The sequence below is a fragment of the Halyomorpha halys genome, unplaced genomic scaffold (assembly GCF_000696795.3).
Source record: "Halyomorpha halys isolate HHAL.00 unplaced genomic scaffold, Hhal_1.1 Scaffold455.1, whole genome shotgun sequence".
Taxonomy (NCBI): domain Eukaryota; kingdom Metazoa; phylum Arthropoda; class Insecta; order Hemiptera; family Pentatomidae; genus Halyomorpha; species Halyomorpha halys.
This window is the reverse complement of record NW_027111717.1, coordinates 464,869-488,010: the sequence shown is the minus strand read 5'-3', so window position 1 is coordinate 488,010 and position 23,142 is coordinate 464,869. Positions and strand designations below refer to the sequence as shown.

Below are 23,142 nucleotides of genomic sequence, written 5' to 3'. Positions count from 1 at the left end.
GAAAAATGGTACTGTCATTTGCTAAGTCAACAAAAAGTATTCTTATACATTTATAAGATAAAATTAATTGATACGTTGATTTTAAAGCCCATAAAATAGTAAAAGACTGGGACTGTCTCATTTGAAAAAAAGCGGGAGATAGAGTTGTCCCCTTGATGAGCTGGGTGGCTCTGGTAATGGGCACATATGAAGTTTGGTTCAAACGTGTTTTGGAATCCAAGATGGTTGTAAAGTTAGCCTTTTGAATACTGAAGAGATGGTTCTAAAGGAGGACCTCTGTGAAATGTCGGTTGTGCGTGAAAGTAGCTCTAATAGACAATGTTTTTAAGCTTTATAATGCATTATATTTGCCCAAGTCATTCAGGGGAGGCTTTGCCCTTTTCTATTTCAATTGAATACTTTTGATAAATTTTATGGATCATGTGGTAGATTAAACATCAACTATGAATTCTCACGTTGTCATGAATGGTACAATGGACAGAGTGACAGAAGTATCTGTAAGTGATAGGAAACCTATTGTAACCTGTAAGTATACAAAACATCACTGTTATCCTCTTGGACCAGTTTCTGTTTTAACTTCTAATTCTCCAGCCAATTTATTTTAAATTGCAATTCCAGATGCTGGAGACAAAGAACTATTTCTTGGTTTAGAACCCACCCTTTGTTCATCTTTACCTCAAGAGGCTGCTGAGTGGCGTAGAGCTTATGGTCGAGCAATCAAATCTGTAAATGTGTCTGCTATGTTTGTTTCATTTACTAAAGATGTTCTTCCTAAAGACGGGGATTATCATCTTATCAATCAGCCTATGTTTCATACTTATTGGACTCAATGTTCTGTACGTATATTTTAAATAAAGTTTTTCAGTGATCGTAGATGAAAATTTCTTTGATTTAAAGTTACTCTAGCCGTCTGGTAGTTCGAAATAGTTTTTAACAATTATATCACAAAAAGTTATTGATAAGTGATAAAGGGTATCTATGACATGTCTCTATTAATATTATTTTATTTCATTTAATTATTTCCGCAATTAATAACCTATGACTAAAGTTTTATTCAATGACATTTTAATTAATAGTAAAGTTTTATTTCTATTTATTTTACTGGCACATATTATTAAGGGTATGTGGTGATTTCTGAGATTAATTCATGTATAATATTTATTTCTACTGAAGATAATTCTAGAATCCAGTAATCGATAATGGAATATTTTCCTACGGTTATGTTGTCATTACTTTTAAAACCTTCTATTTTCTTGCATTCATTATTATTTTTGATTTTCTGAATGAAACAACTTCATTCTATATTGAATACTATTTATGCGTTAATTCTTCATTTTTAACTTTAAATATTGAGCACATTTTGTTATCTTTAAAATATTCCTGTAACGTGTAAATCAGTCTTATCTGTTTGTATTTTTTTTTTTCAAGCCACGTTTAATTCTTAAACTTTTCTATATAAGAAATGATTTAGTTTGTTCGAGAAACAAGGTTGCAGTTGAAAAATATAATTATTAGCTTCATTACTTATTTTAATTGTTACTTTTAATATTAATTATTAGTTTGTGTTTAAAAGTTTGTAACTTTTTTGGTTTAGGTGTGATTAGTATTTAAACCATTTATTGCATATTCCTTATCTATCTACCTCAGCCATTGAACTTACGTATTTGACCCCAGGTTCAAATGGGTTATAATTGGTTTAATACTGTCAACTAAAGGACATATTAGGCTTCATTTTGGAACATTACTTAATTTTGTGATCAATTTTAAGTTTAGCATTAGTGTGATTGGTTGATATTAGTTGTATTCAATGATACAAACTACTATAGAATTTAAAAAAATATGTTGTCATTCTAATAAAATTAATTTTGTTATGAAGTTTATTAATAGGAAAATATTTTTTTTTACTTATTAATTTAGGCCTAGCTACAGTAAAAGTAGTTCTTACTACTATCTATGTGAATTACATATATAAACATATAAGTATAGAAATATACTTACATTAATTTACTGTTGAAATGACAATCTATGTTTTAATTTTAAAATAATATATAAAAATATTTTTTTAGGATGTAGAATTGTACAAATCAAACGTTCGTGAAGATATTGAACTGTGGATGAGTGTTTTGCAGCAGTTCAAATTATCTGAATGGATGATAGTTGTTGTAGAAACATATGATTTTCGCAAATCAAATAAACTCCTACCAAGAACTACTGTTTATGACAAAATTAAAAGTGATTTTGGCGCCAAGCATGCTGACAGGTAACTTATACCATTAATTTTTAAATAATGAAATAGTAATCTGTTGATATTGGCTTATTATTTAACCGATCTGTTAGTTTTAGTAGTTGTATATTATACTGTAACTAAACCAAACTGTATTTCTGTCAAGAAATAACATGATGAATTTCAGCTTGAATTAAGGAATGAACAAGAAAACAGTTGTAGTTAAAAATTTTTTTTACATTAATATTCACAATTGATATTTATAAACGTTTTATATTTTAAAAAATAATTTTTATTTTGAATATTCTACTAATTAAAAATAAAATTCTGTCTCTAGGTGTTTATCTGTGATAAATCCTTTGCGATCTGAATCACGGTCTGCGGGTTCCTGGCGAGGTTTAGTTGTAAATACCAGGCTCCTCCTTCTCGCTGCGTTTGATCGAATTTTATTAAAGTTTGAAGAAACTTTACGTGAACAAAGGGACAGAAGGAATCAAGTCGGGTGGAGTTTTACTAAATACTTTTTGTTACAAGTTAGTACATACAGTATTTGAATTTATTTTATATTTATTTATGCTGTGTTTAAAAACAACAACTGAAATAGTGAGATTTTTTTGTCATGTAGACTCCAACAAGGAAGTCACATGAAGCAACAAAATCATTTGTTAATAATATGGATTAATTTACGTATTGACAAATCTTTTTAGTTCATGCAACTTCGTTTATAAAATTTGATAAATTATCAACTAAAACAGCTAAATTTTTTATTTGTCTTAGATTTTAATCAAGGTGTATGGTATGTTCACAAGTATTTGTATTTGATAAGTCTATCTATTTTATTAAATACATCCTTTTTTTTAAAAAAAAAAAAAAAAATTCATAATGACTGTGTATATAAGGGATTTTGATTAATTTTCTTATCAAATTATGTAGAATTTATGTACATAATTATTAAATTATGTCTTCATTTCATAAGAAATAACCACATTGTGTTGACAAAATTGAAAAGTCCCTTAACGATTACATAATCAATCAAAAGAAACAATATTTATCCACTGATGCCTGTCTCTCTGAATAATTACTTTTGTTGTTATTTAGTACAGTGCGGTTGCAATAGTTTTATTAATAAATTTAATTGTTTTTGCTGTATATATATTTATATAACCTAATGATAGCCATTAGTTAATTTTAAGTGTGATTAAAAATATAGCCTATATTTTTTATTTGTGAATATTTCTTTCTCTTGAACTACATTTTCTATGATGTTATTATTCGTATATAGTTTAATGTTTTTGTTTTGTATTTGGCAAGAATAAATATATATTTTAACTTTAAACTGTCAATTCAATATCGTATTTTATTTTTCCTCTCCTCTTTGCAAATTTACATAATGTATCCCATACAACATCTTCCATAATATGAGATGAGATGGTGTGTACTGTACCTATTTTTATCATTATAATCCTTAATATTGAAGGGCCCTTTATTTTATGTTTAGGAGGAACTTGCATTTGTGCTTGAAATGTTGGGTGTTTACGAAGAAGCCTTAGTGCAGTATGATGAACTTGACGCTCTATTTACACAGTTTATTGTTAATTCCAATCTCGGAGGTAAGAATTAGTTTGTATAAAAACATTATAAACTTTTTTAAAACTTGTATAAAGATATCTATGCATGTAGGAATAATTAGTTAAGATTGTTTATTTTATAAATGGAAGCTCCTTCCTCACATCTTTTTTTTTTTTTTTAATGTAATAATTTTTAATTTTTCTTGTTGAATACTGGAGCATTTCTCCATACTCCATTGGAAATTATTGCAAATTAAAAAAAAAAAGAAGTATACCTATAAAGAGAAAAAAATACTAACAATAGTCATGGATGTTTCACTGATCAAATCTTGTTACAAATATAATTTATAGCATGCTTAAAATTGATTGCTGATAATTTATTAATCTCTGCAAAATGTTTTTTATTAAATAATAATTGGAGAAGTTTGTCGGGGGGTGCGGTCAGCAAAGAACAACATAAATAAACAAAACCATATTTATTTATTTTATGCCGACGTTTTGACCTGAGTTTCAGGGGTTATGGCGTAGAAGGTAGGCCTGGAACTGATTAAATAATAATGGTTGGTCGGGGTAGTTTATGTTATAAAAGTGTGTCAAAACAATGTCTGGCATGTAAATTAGATTCTTTGATTCATGATTACTGGCAGAAGGTTTTGAGTTGGGAAGATAAAAGGAAGGATAGTGTAGGCCTATTGCTATGTAGTAAGTAAGCCTAAAAATGTGTGTTCGTGATCTCCCAGATCGGTTATGACCAATGCCTGTTTAATGTGAAGAATGAACATTCAGCCAGTTTATTCATGGTTTAAAAATCTTCCATGTATTTCTATTTTAAATCAATTATGATGTTCCTAACCAGAAACGCCTGCTTGGCTCACCCAGTTCCAAACACCTTTAGAATCTTGGCAAGGCCTGAGTTTAACTTCCGGAGTGAATTTGAAGGAAAGGTCGAGGATAGAAAACAACAGCTGTTCTTTACTCCAATTCAGGAACTACTTGTTCTCGAGGCAGTGTGCTATGTTGCTCTACTCCAACAAACCATCTGAAGTGAGAATAATTTTGTTTAAAATGTTAGTATTTTTAGAGTAACAATAGGAAGACTTTTAAGAGCAAGAAATGATTTTGAATAGAAGGAATAAATTTGTTTAAAAGTGTAAATTGATTGGGTTTTATTTTCTTATTATATTTTTAAGGTTGCTGAAAGGACGTTACCATTTCTCCATAATTGCATACGAGAACTTTATATGCTTGAAGTGGCCTGCCCCGTTGGCTCAGTTCCCACTTGGGTTTTTTTGTCGTCTATTGAAATTTTACAGATATGTGATACCTACACGGATAGTGTACATGTTGAACAATATTCTAGGTACACTGCTGGAATTTGGGCATATGCTCGACAAAAGGTAATTTCATTATTTGTCACTTTTAAAATTATGAGACATCTGATGTGGAATGTTTTTAAGTATTATAATTCCAGTTATATCACATGTATAAATGAATATTCATGAGTGTTTATGTATATACTATAAAAGCCATCTCAGCATCTAGTTCCTTTGGGACTTAAGGCGACGTCAGATTATAAATTTATGGTGTTATTGATCCAAAGATAAAAAATAAGTAATGAACTATTATGCTTTAATTAATTAACTGGCAGGATTTTTACAGTCGTAAAAACTTTCTTTTCTTTATTGAATTACATGTGTATTTGTTTTGTGAAAAAAAAATGTTAAACTATAGTATAAGATTATTAATATATTTTCTCATCCTCAAAGTCAGAAAAAAATAATATAGTTACTTATCTTACAAAATGATGGTTGAGACAAAATGTCACTGGAATGAAGCATTGATTTTTTATATTGTACAAAAATAATGTTATTGATTTTTTCAGACTTATGAGATTTTATAGCTTACATGATGTGTACACAACTCTTTTACATAAGATTTGTCTCTTATGTAGAGATTTCGCTGTGTATGGTTATTTACTTGAAGTTATTATTTTTGTTACAGCTCTCTGAACTTGGAAAGTTATGTGGTCTTATGCCTGGACAGGTTCCGTCTAGTGAACAATTACACCTCGCTGTTGAAATATTTTCAGGCCTTGGTGAAGCCAACACTAAACCGGTTGAAAAACTCAAGAGGGCTTTGTCAAATCATCAAGAATTCTACAAAATGTATTTGGTAATTATGTAAGACAAATTTTGATATTGTGTATTTCGAGGACTGTCTTCTTTCATTTTTAGTTTCCAACAGTTATTTAGGTTTAACTATATTCTCTTCTCTAAAAATGAATTTCCTCTTTGTAAAGTGTTTGTGATTATGCTACTGAACATATTCAAAGGTTAGCTGAAGAACATGGGCAAGTATGAGCTACGGCCAGCTGACTTCATTAATTTCAACCTGAATAATTTTTTTTTTGTCACTTGTACTTCTTTCTGTTTTAAGAATCCTAATGTCCTAATGCGTGTCCTCCTAATGTGTTCATTATGATAGTTTATATTTTCTCACCTACTTTTGAAAGTAATGAAATGAGATTTTCGATTTCTAACCAAGTGTTGACTATCGTCTTATCATTTAAATTGAAGAAGCTTCTTTATAATATCCTTTAAGAAATCTCTATACAAAAGAATTGTTATTAAGAAATCTCTATACAAAAGAATTGTTAATTCTGAATACACTTTCTGCTTTAAGATATATTTAATATTGAGTGTTTGGATGCAGATACAACTTACGAAGATTAACTACGATTTTTCTACAAATCTGAAGTAATATCTTATATCGAGCAGAATGAATCTCTTTTAACTTAAACCTAGCGGATTTGTATAATTATCTAATAAAAAAATAATTAATTGTTAGACTGGTAGAACACTTTATAATTTTGGTCACTATAGTGCATTCACATTTTATTAATGGAAAGAATAGGTTCATGGGACACTTAAAATAGTTGGAGCAAACTACTCTGACTATTATTACATTCTTAATTTACCTTTGAGTAATGCTCAAGTTATATCTCCCAATGCAATGTACACCCTTGAATTTGAAGACAATGTTGGTCATTAGTTTAATCACACCATTTTTCAGGAACTGTCTGAGCTTGCGATGGGAACATATAAACATATTGGTCGGGTGAGATGTGCCCGAAGTTTGGGTCAGGATCTGTCAGACTTCTACCGTGTCCTCGGGGATGATCAGACAGCCGCTAGTTTCTTACAGCTGGCCTTGCTGTCTTATGACCAAGATGGCTGGGCGAAACTGGCAGCGGTTACCAGGCTTCGGTTGGCATCATCTTATCTTGCATTAGGAGATCTACACAGGTAATGTGCTGTGTTTGCTAAGTTAGACTATCGTATATAGAGCAGTTTAGGGGAACAATAACCAAGAAATGATTCTAGTTTAATAATGTTTCATTGGCTTATTTGTGTAACAAGCTTTTTTTTAATTTTATTTTTAAAGCTTAGTTTATGAAGAAGTTAAATTAATAATTCTAGGAGTCATTTCCCCAAATATATGAGGGTAGACTGATAAGTAATGCATACATTCTTGTACAGTCTACAAGAGAGACCTTAAGATGTCCTGGATTCAAGAAAGGCAGGAAACATTTTTGAGTAATGGGATGTAATAACTTGTTACACTTTGGGAGAAATGTGTTAGCCTTAACGGTGTCTATGTTGATAAATAAATATCTCATTTTAAAGCTTTAGAAGTAATTTACTGTTTGGCCGATCTTGCTCCTTATTTTCCTTCATTTTCTACAAGGATGTTTATATTATTTTTCAGCTGATCCTCGTAATAATCATACTTACAATATCATTATATTTTCTGGTTGTTTTATCAAAGATAAAACAAAATAAATTACTTTTTAAATGTTCTGTCAACTTAATGCTATTTATAATTTATGGATACATTAAATGATTTTTACTCTATGGTCTATATATATTTTTTTGTTTCTTATTAGTCGGTTCCGTTCACAGGTATACAAAGATGTGCTTGTCTATAGCGTGCTCCACTGAATTAGATATGCCATTGAGAATGAAACATTATTCTGATGCTCTCAATACCATCTCTACTTCTAAGCCTGGTAATTCTTTTATTTATTTATTTTTTTATATACAGTATTTTTATATGTTATTAACAACTCCATCCGTTTCTCCACAGATCCACCGTGGTCTTGCTGCCTTACAGACTGCTTCACCTTAACTGATGTTGATGTGCAAGTCCACCAAGGAGGTATGAATGTATCCGCCACTCTTGGGATAAGGTCGCTCCTTCCTGTTGAGACGGTCAGTGATTCAGTTTCAATGGCTATTTCTCAGTATAAACATGAGAGTAAATCTTCTTCAAAGCATAAGGAAGCCCTTGAAAATAGCAGAAGGTATGGGGAATAGCTTAAAGATGCTAATATTTGAATAACAAACTATTTGACTTCTTAATCAAATATAATAATGAGAATTCTACCCTTGTGGGTAAGGTACCCCCATTATTGTGGCCAAGGTGTTGGTTTTATTTTAATGGGACTATTATTTGGCAAACTAACTCAACTCATTTTTTAATTTTTTAAATTTGGATACCCATCCTTTAATTTGGGGAAAACTTAGTTGAGTCTGATTCTGAACAAATCATCTTGCTCAACTATTGGTCTAGAAATTATACTTCCTTACCAAGTGCTGAATCTGAAATACTTTATGAGTTATTCAAAATTTACTATCTAAATACATTATAAAGTGGTAATTTAAAACATTGAATAGCTTTACCACTAATCATCATGGTTTTATTAGATTTTTATGTTGGTTGAAGTAATATAGTGTATTATAGAATACATGAGTAGTCGAACCGTTTGATCAAAAACAAAAGGAAGCACATCTCTTAATAAGCTTTAGCTAACTGGAATAAGTGTCGACCATTCTTTTTCGTCAACGGTACCCATTTCCACTGCCATTGATATATCCAGTGTTACTGTAATCTTACATAATCAATTCAATAATTTAAACTTATTAAGTTGTATTCTATAAATTAAATAAACAAATATCTTAAATTTAAAAAACATTTCAGGAAATCTTTGGATAGCTCTAGTTCTTCAAATTTATATTTACTTAAAATACCAATGACTCTGAGACACGATTACCAACAAGATAAAAGTCTTGCTGGGTCTTCTCTTGAAGTGAAAAATACTAAGCAAATAGTCAGGTGACCATGCAATGATTATCAGATGAGAATATAATAAATTTAGTATATTATTATTTTACTCAAAATGTATTCTGTCCCTTTTAGGCGTCAAGATAGTCATGGAAAGTACAGAAAGATATCAAATATTGCAAAAGCGGATTTTACTAGATATTTATCTGCTAAGAAAGTGGTTTTGAAACCAGGTTTGAACAGTGTTCATCTTTCATGTAAGGTATGATGATTTTTTATCGCAATCAAAAAATTAAATTTAAAATGAATATAATATAAGTTTAACAATTTTACTGGACTAATTATTATACCAACTCAAGTGATACTATTCTATTTTACTTAATCAATGAGACAAAATAAGTACTTTATGGATTTGTATTAAAAAATGATGAGATGTTCTAGTTTATTATATATTATTTCTTTCTTGTAGAATACTAAATAATTTTGTTTAGTGGTGATTTAAATAATATTTTTAATTGATTCGTGTATTAGTGAATTTTTATAATCATGAAGTTTATTAAAACTCGAACTTTTTAACATTTTGTTACTGTTATTCATGATGTTCTTTCAAAAGTATTTTCATGGCTGGTGGAACTAACCCGTTTATCTGGGTTTTAATTACCTAAATGTTCAGTCCAAGTATTAAAACCTGTCTTATCAATATGTTCTTTTTAACATAACTTCCATGATTATAAAGAAAATTTCAGATAACCAATAGAATTACATACGATAAAACAATATGCATATCATTATTTTTCTAAAAGATTTGGTTTAAGTTATAAGAAATATATATATATTTAAACAACATTAAAATTCAAACTTTAATCATACTTGTTTAAAATTCATTCTGAATCATAAAAACATCATGTAAAACCAGTTTTAATAAATATAAATGTGATAAAAAATATTTTTAAATATTTACTTGTGTGTAATGAAAATATTTTCCCTGTTAATTATCCTTTATTCCGAAATTCATTCATTTAATCACATCATTTTGTATTAAATATTTGTATTGCATCTTTAGATGCACTAAATTTACATCGACATTTTTTATTTAGTATTTATATTGAATTTACCGATGAGCTTTATTATATTTCTAGTAATTACCTTAACATTGTTGCCTTCTTTTTCAATTACAATTGCTATGTATCTGTTGTCGAGATAATCGCTGAAGGCAATTATCCAAAAATAAGTTAACTAATCAGGTAATTAAGATTGATTCCTACCTTTGATAATATTTCGATTTCCTTTCCAAAATACTATTTTGTGTTTATCAGTTACCTATTAAATACCTTTATATTTATAAAATATTGTTACCATTAATTTTATAATATAATAAGGGGTAGTATTGTGTAATATTAAAGTAAATAAACTACATAAAGGAACTAAGTATTTACATTTGATTGATAAATGATATTATATGATGTTGTAATGATAAATAATACAATGATCCAATGATTGAAATGATCCAGATAAATGGTTTGCCATAAAATATTGTTTACATTATGAATTGTTACCTAATATATCTAAATAGCTTCTGATTTGGATTATTCATGTCCGTATGGTGTTGTTGCAACATTCGTGGGTGTTGTAGCTGTGGGTGTCGTCTTAGTCATGGAGTTCAGTTTCGGGAGAGCCCTCTAGCCCCCCTAGCTCGGTCTTCTTACTTCTGTACATCTTATGCATCTGTGTTCTGAACTCTGCTTTTCCTCTGCCCCCACTTGTTCCAAAAGGGATGTCGCCTTTTTGGAATCCTATTTCTCATTGGCTATCATTAGCTATGACCTAGAAGAATACATTACAAAGGGCGGGCTCTACATATTTGGTACAGGTGTTGTTTAGAAACTATAATTGACCTGCCTACCGACAGGCAATACCTGCTTTTAATAGATTTACTAGGAAGGGTCCTTTCCGCATGTACCCATTAACCAACCACCTGCGAAGTCCCCTTTGTTGACATGTATCATAGCCTGGACAGATATGACAATATATATGCCAAAGACTTTTATAATATCAATAATTGTTAATACATCGATACATATCACAATATTGGTAGGTATTACATTACATTTCATAGTAATGCTATTATACACAAGTTTTCATTGGATATACATTTTTTGAAATCTCTTGAGCCTAATTAACCAAGTCTCGCAAAATGGTCTTTGTGTGAACAGTTAAGCTCAAAAACAAAAAGTAGCTTAAACGCTGTATTTTCAAAACGTCTTTCTTTAAAGTATCTATAATTTTCTTTATTTGAACTAATTAACCATTTTGCATTGTTAACAGTTATTGAAATATTCAAGCATATGAACTATGAAAGAATTAAATGATTAACTAAAGGAGAAAAAGAGGTATAACAGGTATAATAGAGGTCTAGAAAATCAGAGACAGCCAAGCGTGCTAGATCTCTTCTGATTCCAATCATACGTAAATAGTTATAATTTTGTATTCTTCACTGTACGCACTTCATAAATTTTTTATATCATCTTCCTAGGTGCTAAGTAGAAGCTATGTGAATCACACACCACACCAGAATTTTAATTCAACTGTCCATACTGATTTACCCATATATTAATTGATATTACTAAGTATAATAAAATGCTTAAATATTGTAGGAAAGTGAAGCTGGTCAGTATCGCCTTGGTCAGTGTTGTATTACCCTCATGGATGGTTTCGAACTTCTATCCCCTCCACTACCTCAGAAAGTTATTTTTGAAGTGTCTCACATACAGCCAGCAGTATTACTATTGAACCACGGAGACATGCTTGCTGGTCTCGTTCAGGATGTTACTCTGAAGATTTGCTCCAATAGCTACAACATTGCTGAGGTATGATTGATAAATCGTTTGAAGAAATATTTAATATTTTGAATGGTTTGTTCATTAATGTGAACTAGGAAATAATTCAAGTGAATATAATTTGCTTTTATTATTTGATTTGATTGCGATTTATAAATATATTTTTTTTTTTAGCTTAAGATTTGAGTCATCGAAGGAAATAAAAATAACTAAAATATATTTTTTTATGTAATATTTACTTTTTGAGAATAACCAGTAACAAATAGAGTTCATCTCTAAACATATAAATAGTACATTTTCTATCTTTAAAAACATTCCATTATTTTTTTGTAAATTCTACATCATTTAAAATAACAAAATAAATTGACCAAAAATAATATAAAATGCTAAAAACAACATTTAAACTAGAGTTAAAAACTAAAATTATCAACAGTAATAAAAAGAAGCAGTATTCTAATTATATTCAATTACTAAAGCTATATCAAATTAATTATATATTAAGCCAAAGTCATATTATAAAAATAATTATGCTACATTATGATTGGAGTATTTTTCAATCAAATTTCCTAACCGAATCTTTATAATTTGAAACCAAAGAAATAAAATAATTTAATTTCCTTATATCATCAATCTTATCTATGCCATTCTTTGGAACATTTTTATCCATTTATTTTATAAATAACTAAAAATATATTTATTTCTATTATTATTCATTAGCATGAGTATTTAATCATCTTCAAACTTATTAAATAATTTGTGTCAAAAACTACAATGGGAGTTTTTTTTATTTGATAACCAACATTGATGCAATAAATGTGGAAATATTACCTTCCAAATTGTATTCAATTTACTGATATAATTGTATAATATACTTCGAAAAATATTATGTTTTATGAAAATAAAATTTAATTGTGATGTAAGTGAAAATGTCAATGCTAATTTTTTACTTGTTATACATGTTGTTTTTTGTAAAAAAATTTAATAAACAATAGATTAGATAGTTCTCTTTATTTTAATGATTTGTTTTTTTTTTAATTTTAAGGATACAAAGGTAAAATTAAAAGCAAGCATTGGCCTCGAATTGAAAGATGGTCTTAAGGATTGGAGCCGTGTTTTAGAATTAAAACTACCTGCAATAAAACCAAATTCAAGTTTAGAGCTTCCACTGAAGATGTATGCTGAGCTTCCAAATATCAAGGATTGTACAAATTTAGAACACAATGTAATTTATTTTTTCAAATTTATAATTAAAAAAAGTTATTATTTATTATAATTATAATTTAAAAAATGCAGCATTAAAAATAATCTTAGAAGCTAGAAAAATGCACCATGACCAGAAAAGACCATTTTAGAAGCTCCATAGAAATTTAACAGTTGTTGATCGTTATTAGTGTTATAATAACCTTTTAGTACATTATTGTTCTCAATTGACACTGCCTTTCCAATTTATTTTAAGGTTTTGATATATTTTGTTGCATCATAAAGTTGTGATCCAAAAATAATGGGGATATTGATCTTAATTGAAGATGAAGTAAAATACCGATGGATTACTTCACAGTAATGCTAAGTACATTTCCACTAGCTTTACGAAAAATATATTTAAAGGTTCTCTATTTTAGGAAAAAACAACTTCTCAATCACTAAATGTCCTAAATGACAGAACCTTTTTCATAAACTTAGTGGAAATGTACTCAGCACCACTTTAAAGTAAAAATGGATTTTATTAACTTAATCACTAACCTGAAACAGATTTTTCAAAAATTCATAACTAATAAAGTCACTTGGTATCTGTAATGAATGTTAGCTTTTGTGAAATTTTATTTTCATTATAAATTAATGTAATTTCTGTTTCCCTTACTGTTGTTGAATTTAGGTTATGGTGAAGAACGACTGGAGTGAAGAAGAACATGCTATCGGCCTTAATTTAAAGCCTGTCTTAAGCTCAAAGCTGAGTATGCAAACCTCAAAATATTCAAAATTTCTTCATGTTGCTGTCTCCAGCGTGACGAGCCTATCAATTGAAAGCATAGTAATGACTCCTGTATCTTCTAGTAATGTTGTTCTGATACCATTGAATCCCAATATGGAAACAACAGTAAGTATTTCTCTTTGGTTTATTCATATATTTAAATATGTGTTTTTGGTGAAATCAAGTTCTAATAATTTTTAAGTATTTCTTATTATCGATTCGGGATTATTGGCTTGTAATGTTAAAGGGTTTTTCAAATAGTAATTAATTTCAAACAAAAAGAAGTGTGGTAGCAAATAAATTTATTAAGTTAGTTTAGTGGTTATAGTTAATCATTATTCATTAATAATTATGAATTAATTAGCCTTAGCAGCCTAATTTCTGCTGTGGTGCTGGTTTGATTCTGGCCTGGGAGTGTTGTCTTTTATTCTGTGGTGGCTCAACAGAATTAAAAATCGACCCTTTATCCTAATCCTTCCTCATCATGTCAAAAATGATTGAGGGTAAACAAAATAAAAAATCATTCATGAATAAACCTATATTGATTTTGAATATTCGCTGTAACCATCAAAACCCCTATCTGACTGACCATTTCAATTTTTTGTCACCTTTACGAGCTTGGCCCATCTCCATATTTTGCTTTTGTTTACCAATTTGCAGCATTTATTTTTCATAATTTTGTGACTTATTTTCTTTTCTTTTACTTTAAATAAATAGTAAGCGAAGGTATTAAGATCGTACGATTTGAATTTTCAACAAAAATACATGTTTTTAAGTCTCTGAGTCGAAATACCCGAGTCTCACAAAATAATGTGTAATGGTATGTGTGTCTATGTGTATGTGGTGAGCCTAGTTCAAAAACGAAAAGTCGTTGGGTACTGAAATTAAATATTTAAGGCAGATATATGCCTGGGGTGTGACAGCAACTTTTTTTATAAAATCGACTGAGCAAAAGTCCCACTTAGTTAAATCGATTTTTCAAATTAATTAATTAATTCAGTATGTTTATTTACAATTAAGTGTTCTTTAATATCAGATAGATCTTCTCCTTATTGAAATAATCTGACAGGGCTTAAATGCCGATTTTTCAAAAACTCTTTCTCTAAAGTTACTTTTATTTGGTTTATTTGAAATAATTAATTATCTCTACACTTACACATCTTCACCAGTAGTTAAAAATGGATAAATATAAACTATGGAAGGATTTAATTATCAACTTTAGGAGATAAGAGGAAAAATAGTTTTTCATAATTTAAAACACATTTCCGGTATTAAAAGTTGTAATATAAACTTATTATATAACATTAGAAAGCCAAAGATTTTATTAAAAAATATATATAACATATTAATAAGTAGAAAGTAATGGATAATAAAGAAAAACACAAAATAAAATACTAGTTTGATGTTCAAATGGCAGATGCATGTGCGTTGGGTTGCTAGTTGGTTAAATCTTTACTTGTTACCATTGTAATGAATCCAGTTTTTAATTTAACTTAACCTACGGTAATCTTGGTGACAGGGTATTTTTCTCAATGAAAACATTCATAGTGTTTTCAACCATTGATTCTATAACAATTTAGCATTAAATAAATGCTTCAGAGCAGGATCTAAATTTTATCAAACCGTTATATTTTATATTTCTGTTATACTTTTTGTACAAGAAATATTATTTAAGGGATTTTTCTGAAAACAGTTGAAATTTAAGTTAATCAATCTATCAATTGAAATATTGCCACAGTGAATAATTTATAAATATCTATTCTGAAACAAACGAGGATTAATTTCAGCTCAAAATAGGATGGTAAATGAAAATTCTGTAATGGGCTAATCACCAGTTTTTTTTTGTTCAATTCTGATCTTTTCAGAAAACATAATATTTGATACTAAGTTTTCATAGGTTACTAGTACCATTCTCTTTATTTCCCTCTTTATAATTTTCTAGCAAGGTAAAACTTTATAAGTTTAATTATTTTTTATAATTCAGGTTCTTACACCAGAAAGAAAAATATTTTTTATGTGGAAAATGGATATCGAGAAGAGCAATGAGCATTCTCAGTTTAAGACAGAGTTAACGTTGCGTTACAATCCTACATCAGGAGATACAACTTCTAAAAAGGATTATATTTATAAATGCACCTTCGACATTGTTAATTACAAGGTATTTTTTTTTTTTTTTATTTCACAAGCATAGAGTTGAATTTTCTTGAATATTAATTGATTCAGTAGTGTGATTAAAGTAAGTGATAGTTTACTTTAAGGATTAGTGTAATAAGCTACCACTAGAACTTGCCTCACAGAAAAAAGAAAAAAAAGGAGTGATATAAAAAAGGCTGTCCCACAAGAAAAGAAATCTCTGTTCTCCATTCCTTGGTTTAGGATTATTTGCTGAAGACCAAGAGTGTCAGTCTTGATATTTCATGTCTCAGTTAGTGAAAGACCTATTCAACTGAGGTATAGTGAATAATTCTAACCACAGGAAGTCCTAGGCGAATGTGTTTGGGCATCACCTCAGCAAACTCTAAACTGCAGTGGCACCAGTTCGATTCCAGTCTAGGCAGATTGACTTTTCTTAATGGGGACTTCGCAGCCTTCATGACCTCACTCTAATTAGAAATGGGTGGTAACCCTTAAGATAACCTCCCATTTGTCAGAAATGGCCAGGATGATGGTAAACACAAAAAAAAAAAATATGAAATTCTAAATGTAGGAATGCATTCCAATGTTTTGTCTCATTTCTTGCAAACATATTCAAGGATCAAAATGACAATTTTTTTTTACCTGATTTTTATCATTCTCCTTTCCTAAGGACAGTTTTTTTTAATAATTTATCCTGTTTACACTAATTAATTTTAAATTCTCCTTTCTGCTTTATATTTGTTTTTACAGAAGGGCCCAATGTTTTAAAAATTACTATGCATGTACAGGTAGAGTTGATCACCTTTATTGGTTGACTTTGTATAATACAAAAAATATTATTGCCTATTTACTTGTACCCATTAATTTAAGACCTATTAAAATTTTGGTTTAGTGAAGTTGCTTCTACAGTAATGAAACTGTCATCACAACCTTTTCTGACACTCAATGTTTTTAATTATGTGGAAAAAATCAGGTTTTTTGTTTCCAAAATTTTCTCAAGAAGTCAAATCCTAATAATGAAAAAATCATGGAAAACTCGAAAACATATATTTCAAATTTTTTAGTCTTCTAATCCGTACCAATACACCAAGCCTGAGGAAAACAGAATCTTAACATTAGAAAGGCTAGTGCTGAGAAGAATCTTTGGAGCTGTAAGAGAGATAGGAATCTTGAGGAAATTAAAAAACTTGGCACTATATGACCTGTATAAAGATGTAGAGATAGTCTGATAAATCAAGAATTTGTTGGGCTGGCCATGTTGTCTGTATGGATATATTTTGAGTCATAGCAGTCATAAGAGAGGAACTTCACCTAGTGAAGTGAGCAGAACACAGAAGAAGATGGCTGGATGGTGTGGAAGCACATTCCAGGGCCTTGTTGGGCATCCTAAACTGGACTACAGCAGCAAAAGACAGAGCCCTCTGCTGGAGGCTTCTAGAAGAGCTTTAGGCTCTCTAAGTGGGATGATGCACCAGCTATTTATATATAGAATCTTTATAAATGGTACCAAGTGAATCATAAAACAATAGAGGATGATATATTTTGCTAATTTTTAAATTATTAGATTCAGTCAATTAGAAGCCAATTAAGTAAGAGTTATTTTTGTCTTTTCCAAAAAATTCTAATCAAAATGTTGAAAATTTCTCTTGTTGTATTTAAATATGTCTGTGTAAAATTTTAATTTCCAAGACATTTCTTGCAATCTATAATGATATATCCAAATACTTGTTATGTTGGCAAAATATAGCCATCTTGGTTCTCGATTATTTTTTATACAGATTGTTTTGCTTGAAACTCTACCCCATTCTACATATGTTATTAATTTCTTAGAATTATGTTGGAATTGTATTTATGAAGACACCCATTACTATTTAAATGAGTAGATATATTTTAATGTAAGTTTTTAAAAATAATTGATAGAAGAAATTGGTTTTCACTGTGTATATTTTATAAGACCAAATTAGGAGAGAAGTAATGTAGTGGGAATATTAGGATGAAAAAGAAGACTATTATACAAGTTGCGACTGAAGATAGAGTAATGGCTGCAAAGCTTAATTGAATAAAAAATAATTTAACCAGGAATATAATATAACCAATAATATAATTTATTTATAATGCTCTTGTTAATTGGATTATATCTTTGATTTAATAGACTATTTACCTCCTGGAGTGTCGAGTGGAACCTATCCGAGGTTCTGAGTTCTGTCGAGTGAGCACTGTGTGCCAGCTGAAGCTGAAGGTGACCAAAGTGAATAAGGAATCCGCTGTTGCAGATCCTGACTGTAATAGCCTCATGTATGAAGTGCTCACGGAGCACAACATGTGGGCAGCATGCGGTCGTACTGCAGGTATATTAAATCATTATTAATTTGTATTTTAGTTTTACTTAAAGCTTTTTATTTTTTGATAAATGATATATGATTATATATTTTATTATCAAACTGGCTGTAGTATTTAATAAATAAATAGATAAATATTTTATTACAATAAAATTATATTGTCCTGTCAAATTAAAAAAAAGAAAAAATGCAAAATCCAGACAATGAAAAATCAACCTCTTATATTTTTTTTGGTACAACCAATAGATTATCGCAAAGATGAAGTCTTAAGAATTGGTTGGTAGGTTTGTAGATGGGGTGCAAGTATAAAAAATGCTTACATCGTTAGTTTTTTGTTTATATTTCGAAAACTAATGAAAAATAATATAAATGTAAATAAAAGTTATATAACCACTGAAGTAGCAAATTCAATATACTTTTTAATTTATTCTTAACAACATTGAAGCGCACTAAATTTAATGCCAAAGTGGTTTTATAAATTTTTTGTCTTGAACCATGAAATTTCTGTTATGCAGAGGGGACGAATAAGTTCAGTTAATTTGGACAACAAACCCTAATATTCAATAAATAAAATGACTTATTAAGGTTTAATTAATAGGCAAAAAATACTTTAGCCCTTGATTTATTCTTTCAAATTGTATTAGTTGGCATAATCTCTTTCCCTAAGTTTTCTGAGGATACAAAAAAAAAAATTATTAAATGTTTGACAAATATCAACAGCAGGCTGATAACAATGAAAAGAAAAACAGGAGAAAAGGAAGCCTAAATTTCATTAGTTTTGCAGCCAAAGTTGGTTTCACAATATGAACAGCTGAGGAAATGAGTTTTGATGCAAGACGAATTAAATGGATAAACGAGTTATATCATTTGGCAAGATGGTTTTACAGAGTTTTGCAGGATTATAGGATTTTAGAAATTTGATTTCTAAAGATTAAACATTTTTTACTATTAATTTATCTAAAGGAAGGTTTACTCGCTGTGACAATGTGATTGTAATGATTTCATGCCCAGTATTTTCTTCTTCTTTCTCATCCTCCTTAAGTGCTTTTCAGCGTGGAGGAGCCTCCAACCACTTGATCCACCCATGGCAAGCATCTTCATCTGAGCCAGCATTTTTTTTCTTTCTAGACCTAGTCGTTAGATATGTTCCATATAGTTTCTTCTAGGTCAGCCTCGCGGCCTCCTACCAGTTGGCCTTGCCTCCATACATTTTCTTTGCACTCTGCCTTCCCTCATTCTACAGACGTGTCCATACCATCGGAGCTGTCAGTGTTCAATCACTGATTTTACTGAGGGGATCTGAAGTTTTCTTATTCTTTCATTCCTTATCTTATCTCTCCTAGTTTTGCCCAATATTCTTTGCAAAAATCGCATTTCAGCAACCGTAATTCTGCTCATTTGCTTGTATTGGGTCACCCAACTTTCACTGCCATATAATAGTGTTGGAAGATATAGTGCTTTAAAGATATGGAGCTTGATATCCTTACCTCTACCTCCCTCTTTCCAACAATAGTATTGCATATCTGGTAGTAAATATTATGTCCTTTATTTATCCTATTAAACACTTCTTGGTCTATTTTGCCAGATTTATTGAAAATTGTTCCAAGGTAGGTATAGAAACCTAATGTTTCCAATACTTCATCATTGCATACTATTTTTACATTGCCCACATCCACTTCATCTGTGGCAACAGTCATAACCTTGTTCTTGCGGCTGTTAATACTCATTTCTTGTACCATCCTCATGTTCCACATATCGATTGCTGCATATTTTGTGGATTTCATCCATGAGGACAATAAATAATAATGGACTGAGGCTATCTCCTTGTTTCGCACCTCTTTCCAGAGAAAATGGCTTTGGCTCTCAGTCATTGATACGAATTATTCTTTTAGGGTTTTGATAGGTTGATTTAATCGCTTCCAGGAGCTCTGCAGGAATTCTTTTGGCTCTAAGTACCCTCCGGATTTCATATCAGGGTATTGAATCGAAGGCAGCTTTTAGGTCCAAAAAAGCTGTATAATTGGTCTGATTTCTATCCCATGCCTTTTCTACGATAGTTCTGAGAGTGAATATGTGATCCGGGGTTTGTCTTCCAGATCGGAATCCGGGGTTTTCTAGTTTTGGCTCTATTAGTGCCCGTAACCTGCTATCTAGAATAGTGGTGTACAGTTTATTCGTTACTTCCCAATATTAATTTTTATGGATTATTAATATTTATTTATTAATTATTATTATTATTCATTCATTCATTTACGTATTTATTAAATAAGCTCTGCATACACCAGATCTTGTTTGTTCCTATCAGAGTATTCTTACTCATCAGAGTACTCAAGAACTCTTTAGGACTTTGCTTGAAAACTGCTATGAATAATTTTGAACCAGCCATTCTTATCAACAGCCAATGCAAACTGATTAAAATTGTAGCTATAAATGGCTGTTACTACTTTCACATTCCAACCCATTATTACGATTCGCAGAAATTGTTGCAGTTGGCATTAGCCAAAAATGCTAACCATCCAAACCGATTTGAACTTCAATAAATCGAATGTACTGTAATTGAATAAATAAAAAAATTGTGCTAAATTTTTTTTTTGTGATTTGACAAATCAACTAAAACATTATTCCATATACTTAATATTATAACTGTTATTTTAAATATTTCTAGGTGTATTGAATTTGGCTGATATGGACGAGCAGACTGTACTGTTGGATGTGATGCCACTTGTCAATGGTTACTTACCTCTCCCTTCTGTCAGGTTGTCCAAGTATATTCCAGCTGGTTCAAAGTCTTCTTCAGGTACCTCTTAAGTAATATTATTTTTTTAAAAAATAGATGACTTTATTCCATGTATCAAAATTCAACTCTTCAAAAAAGTAAACTTTAGATGTTTAAATTTAGGGATAAAAAGGATCCAATAATGTTTAAATTACATTTAGCGATAAAAAAGATCCGATAATGTTTATGAGATACCTCTAAAGTACCATTTAATTTTAACTTAGAATTATAAATGATTGTAAAAGAAAAATGGAATCTTTTACGGACCACGCCTTTAAATCCTTTGGATAAAAATAATTGAAGTTTAGATTTTAAAAAAAAGTCACATTTATTGCCTGTTGGAGGAAGAAATAGAATTGTTAGAATCATTTAAAAGGGATAGATAAACAGAAATACCTGTCAGAGAACTGAAAGAGTTTTTTGTTTGTTGTTTAAAGGTGTAAAACCTTTTGGTTATCAACCTCTATGACATGTTATGATTAAGTTACAAACACATACACACGTTCCTTAAAACACACAAGCATGTAATTCAAACAATGATAGTGATTAATTCAAATATAAAAAATAATAATAATAAAAATCAAATCAAAGATGAGTTATAATTTAGAAAGAAAACAATGTGCTTTTAAAAATTTAAAACACCAATGTAACTGTGGCTTCCTCATCTGTGAGAGCTTCTGATAAATTTGGTGTCAGTTCTATCGTGTTTATTGTTGACAAATTGTGAGTACATTGCTAGATGGAAGAAGATAGAAAATATTGGTTATGTTATGATCCAAAGGATTGTTTTTGGCTGATGGATGAAATTTTATTATTATTATCATGTTATTTAGAAATAGTGTAGTGATTAGGGGTGAGTTATGGTTTTTATATGATGATTTAAACTTAGCTCAATTTGTTTTGTCTTTTCTACATTTAACTTTATCTTTTTTCAGTAGATTTCTAACATTCTGTTTAGTTCTTATAATTTTTTTTTTTTTTTGTGACTTGTGAAAGATTAAATGCTAAGACAGATAGGTATGTTTAGTTAATAAGGATAACTATCAATGAAGTTTTAAAAAATAAGAATTAGAACTGTATGTTTGAAAGTCTTTCAAAGGTAGAATGTCTAACCAGCAGTATGTTAGGAGTATGATAATGAAAAATTTTATTGAGGGATTCAGAAAGCATATTTGTTATAAAGTAATCACAGACTTACACTATATTACTAGTGTCCATTGTTACTATTTCATAAAAATTAAGAAGAAGTATTGCTTAAGTCATACATTTTTTATTTATTTATTTTTTCCTCAGGTCGTAGCGAGGGGCATCCTCGATTGGAACCTTTCAGCGCCGGTCAGGTCTACAACTTGAGCAAAAGTTCGCAAGTGCACGTGATATCGGCTGCTTCGCCGCAGGACCCCTAGCACTAGGCTGTGTCCTCTTGCCTCAAGTCTACTTGGCTATAGCTAGCTAAGTTCGGTTCACTCTTAAGAGCTTTTTGTGCAGCTTCTTAATATATTACTGCACTGCTTCGGCACAGAAGTGTTGGCTTAGGTGAAACTCTTATATTTAAATGAGAACATATGTACTATGCTGCCACGAGTTGTGATACACCTTTAACAATATCAGCCACAGAGGAACATATATGCATTTCGAACATGATTAAAGCTTTCTCTGAGGTTTTGTCGATTCTAATTACAAAATGGATATAAAGATGCATTTTAATTGTTGTACACACTAGAAATCGTCCTATTACATGTAATTGAATAAGAAAGTAATTAGTGCCATTATAAACGTCCTACAATAACGAAGGACCATTATACTAAGCATTATTTAAATTAAATGAAGTCCTTTATTATATAGTTTATTGTAGAAATACGTGATTAAAGTGTGTTGTGTATGCTCGTTTGTCCATATGACAATGTATATTGTAAATATTTATTTGAAAAGTTAAAAAAATAATTTAATATCTTTTGTCAATATGTGATGTATATAGTTAATTGAAATAGATTTTATGAGTTATGGCCTCAAAACTATTGACTGGATGCAATTTTTAACTAGTCATAATAACAATCTTATATATATATAAATATAATTAATATTTATATACTTCAAAATATAAACATGTAGTTCTTATAATCTCTTAATTATAGTCGTTAAATAATAGACTCATTACGAATACTCAGG

General features: G+C 29.8%; 1 protein-coding gene across 1 annotated transcript; it reads left to right on the top strand.

The window, feature by feature from the left end:
* The first annotated feature begins 226 nt into the window (after positions 1-226).
* On the top strand, positions 227-22,531 carry SIDL (SIDL trafficking protein particle complex subunit 10). The gene is made up of 20 exons (XM_014424158.3): positions 227-525; positions 619-836; positions 2,067-2,260; positions 2,562-2,757; positions 3,723-3,834; positions 4,649-4,836; positions 4,983-5,189; positions 5,794-5,964; positions 6,865-7,097; positions 7,755-7,861; positions 7,939-8,155; positions 8,833-8,967; positions 9,052-9,178; positions 11,571-11,783; positions 12,796-12,975; positions 13,627-13,848; positions 15,707-15,880; positions 18,011-18,206; positions 20,863-20,994; positions 22,267-22,531. The coding sequence occupies exons 1-20, from the start codon at positions 444-446 to the stop codon at positions 22,377-22,379; spliced, it is 3,417 nt and encodes a 1,138-aa protein (XP_014279644.1). The 5' UTR covers positions 227-443; the 3' UTR covers positions 22,380-22,531.
* Positions 22,532-23,142: the final 611 nt, after the last annotated feature.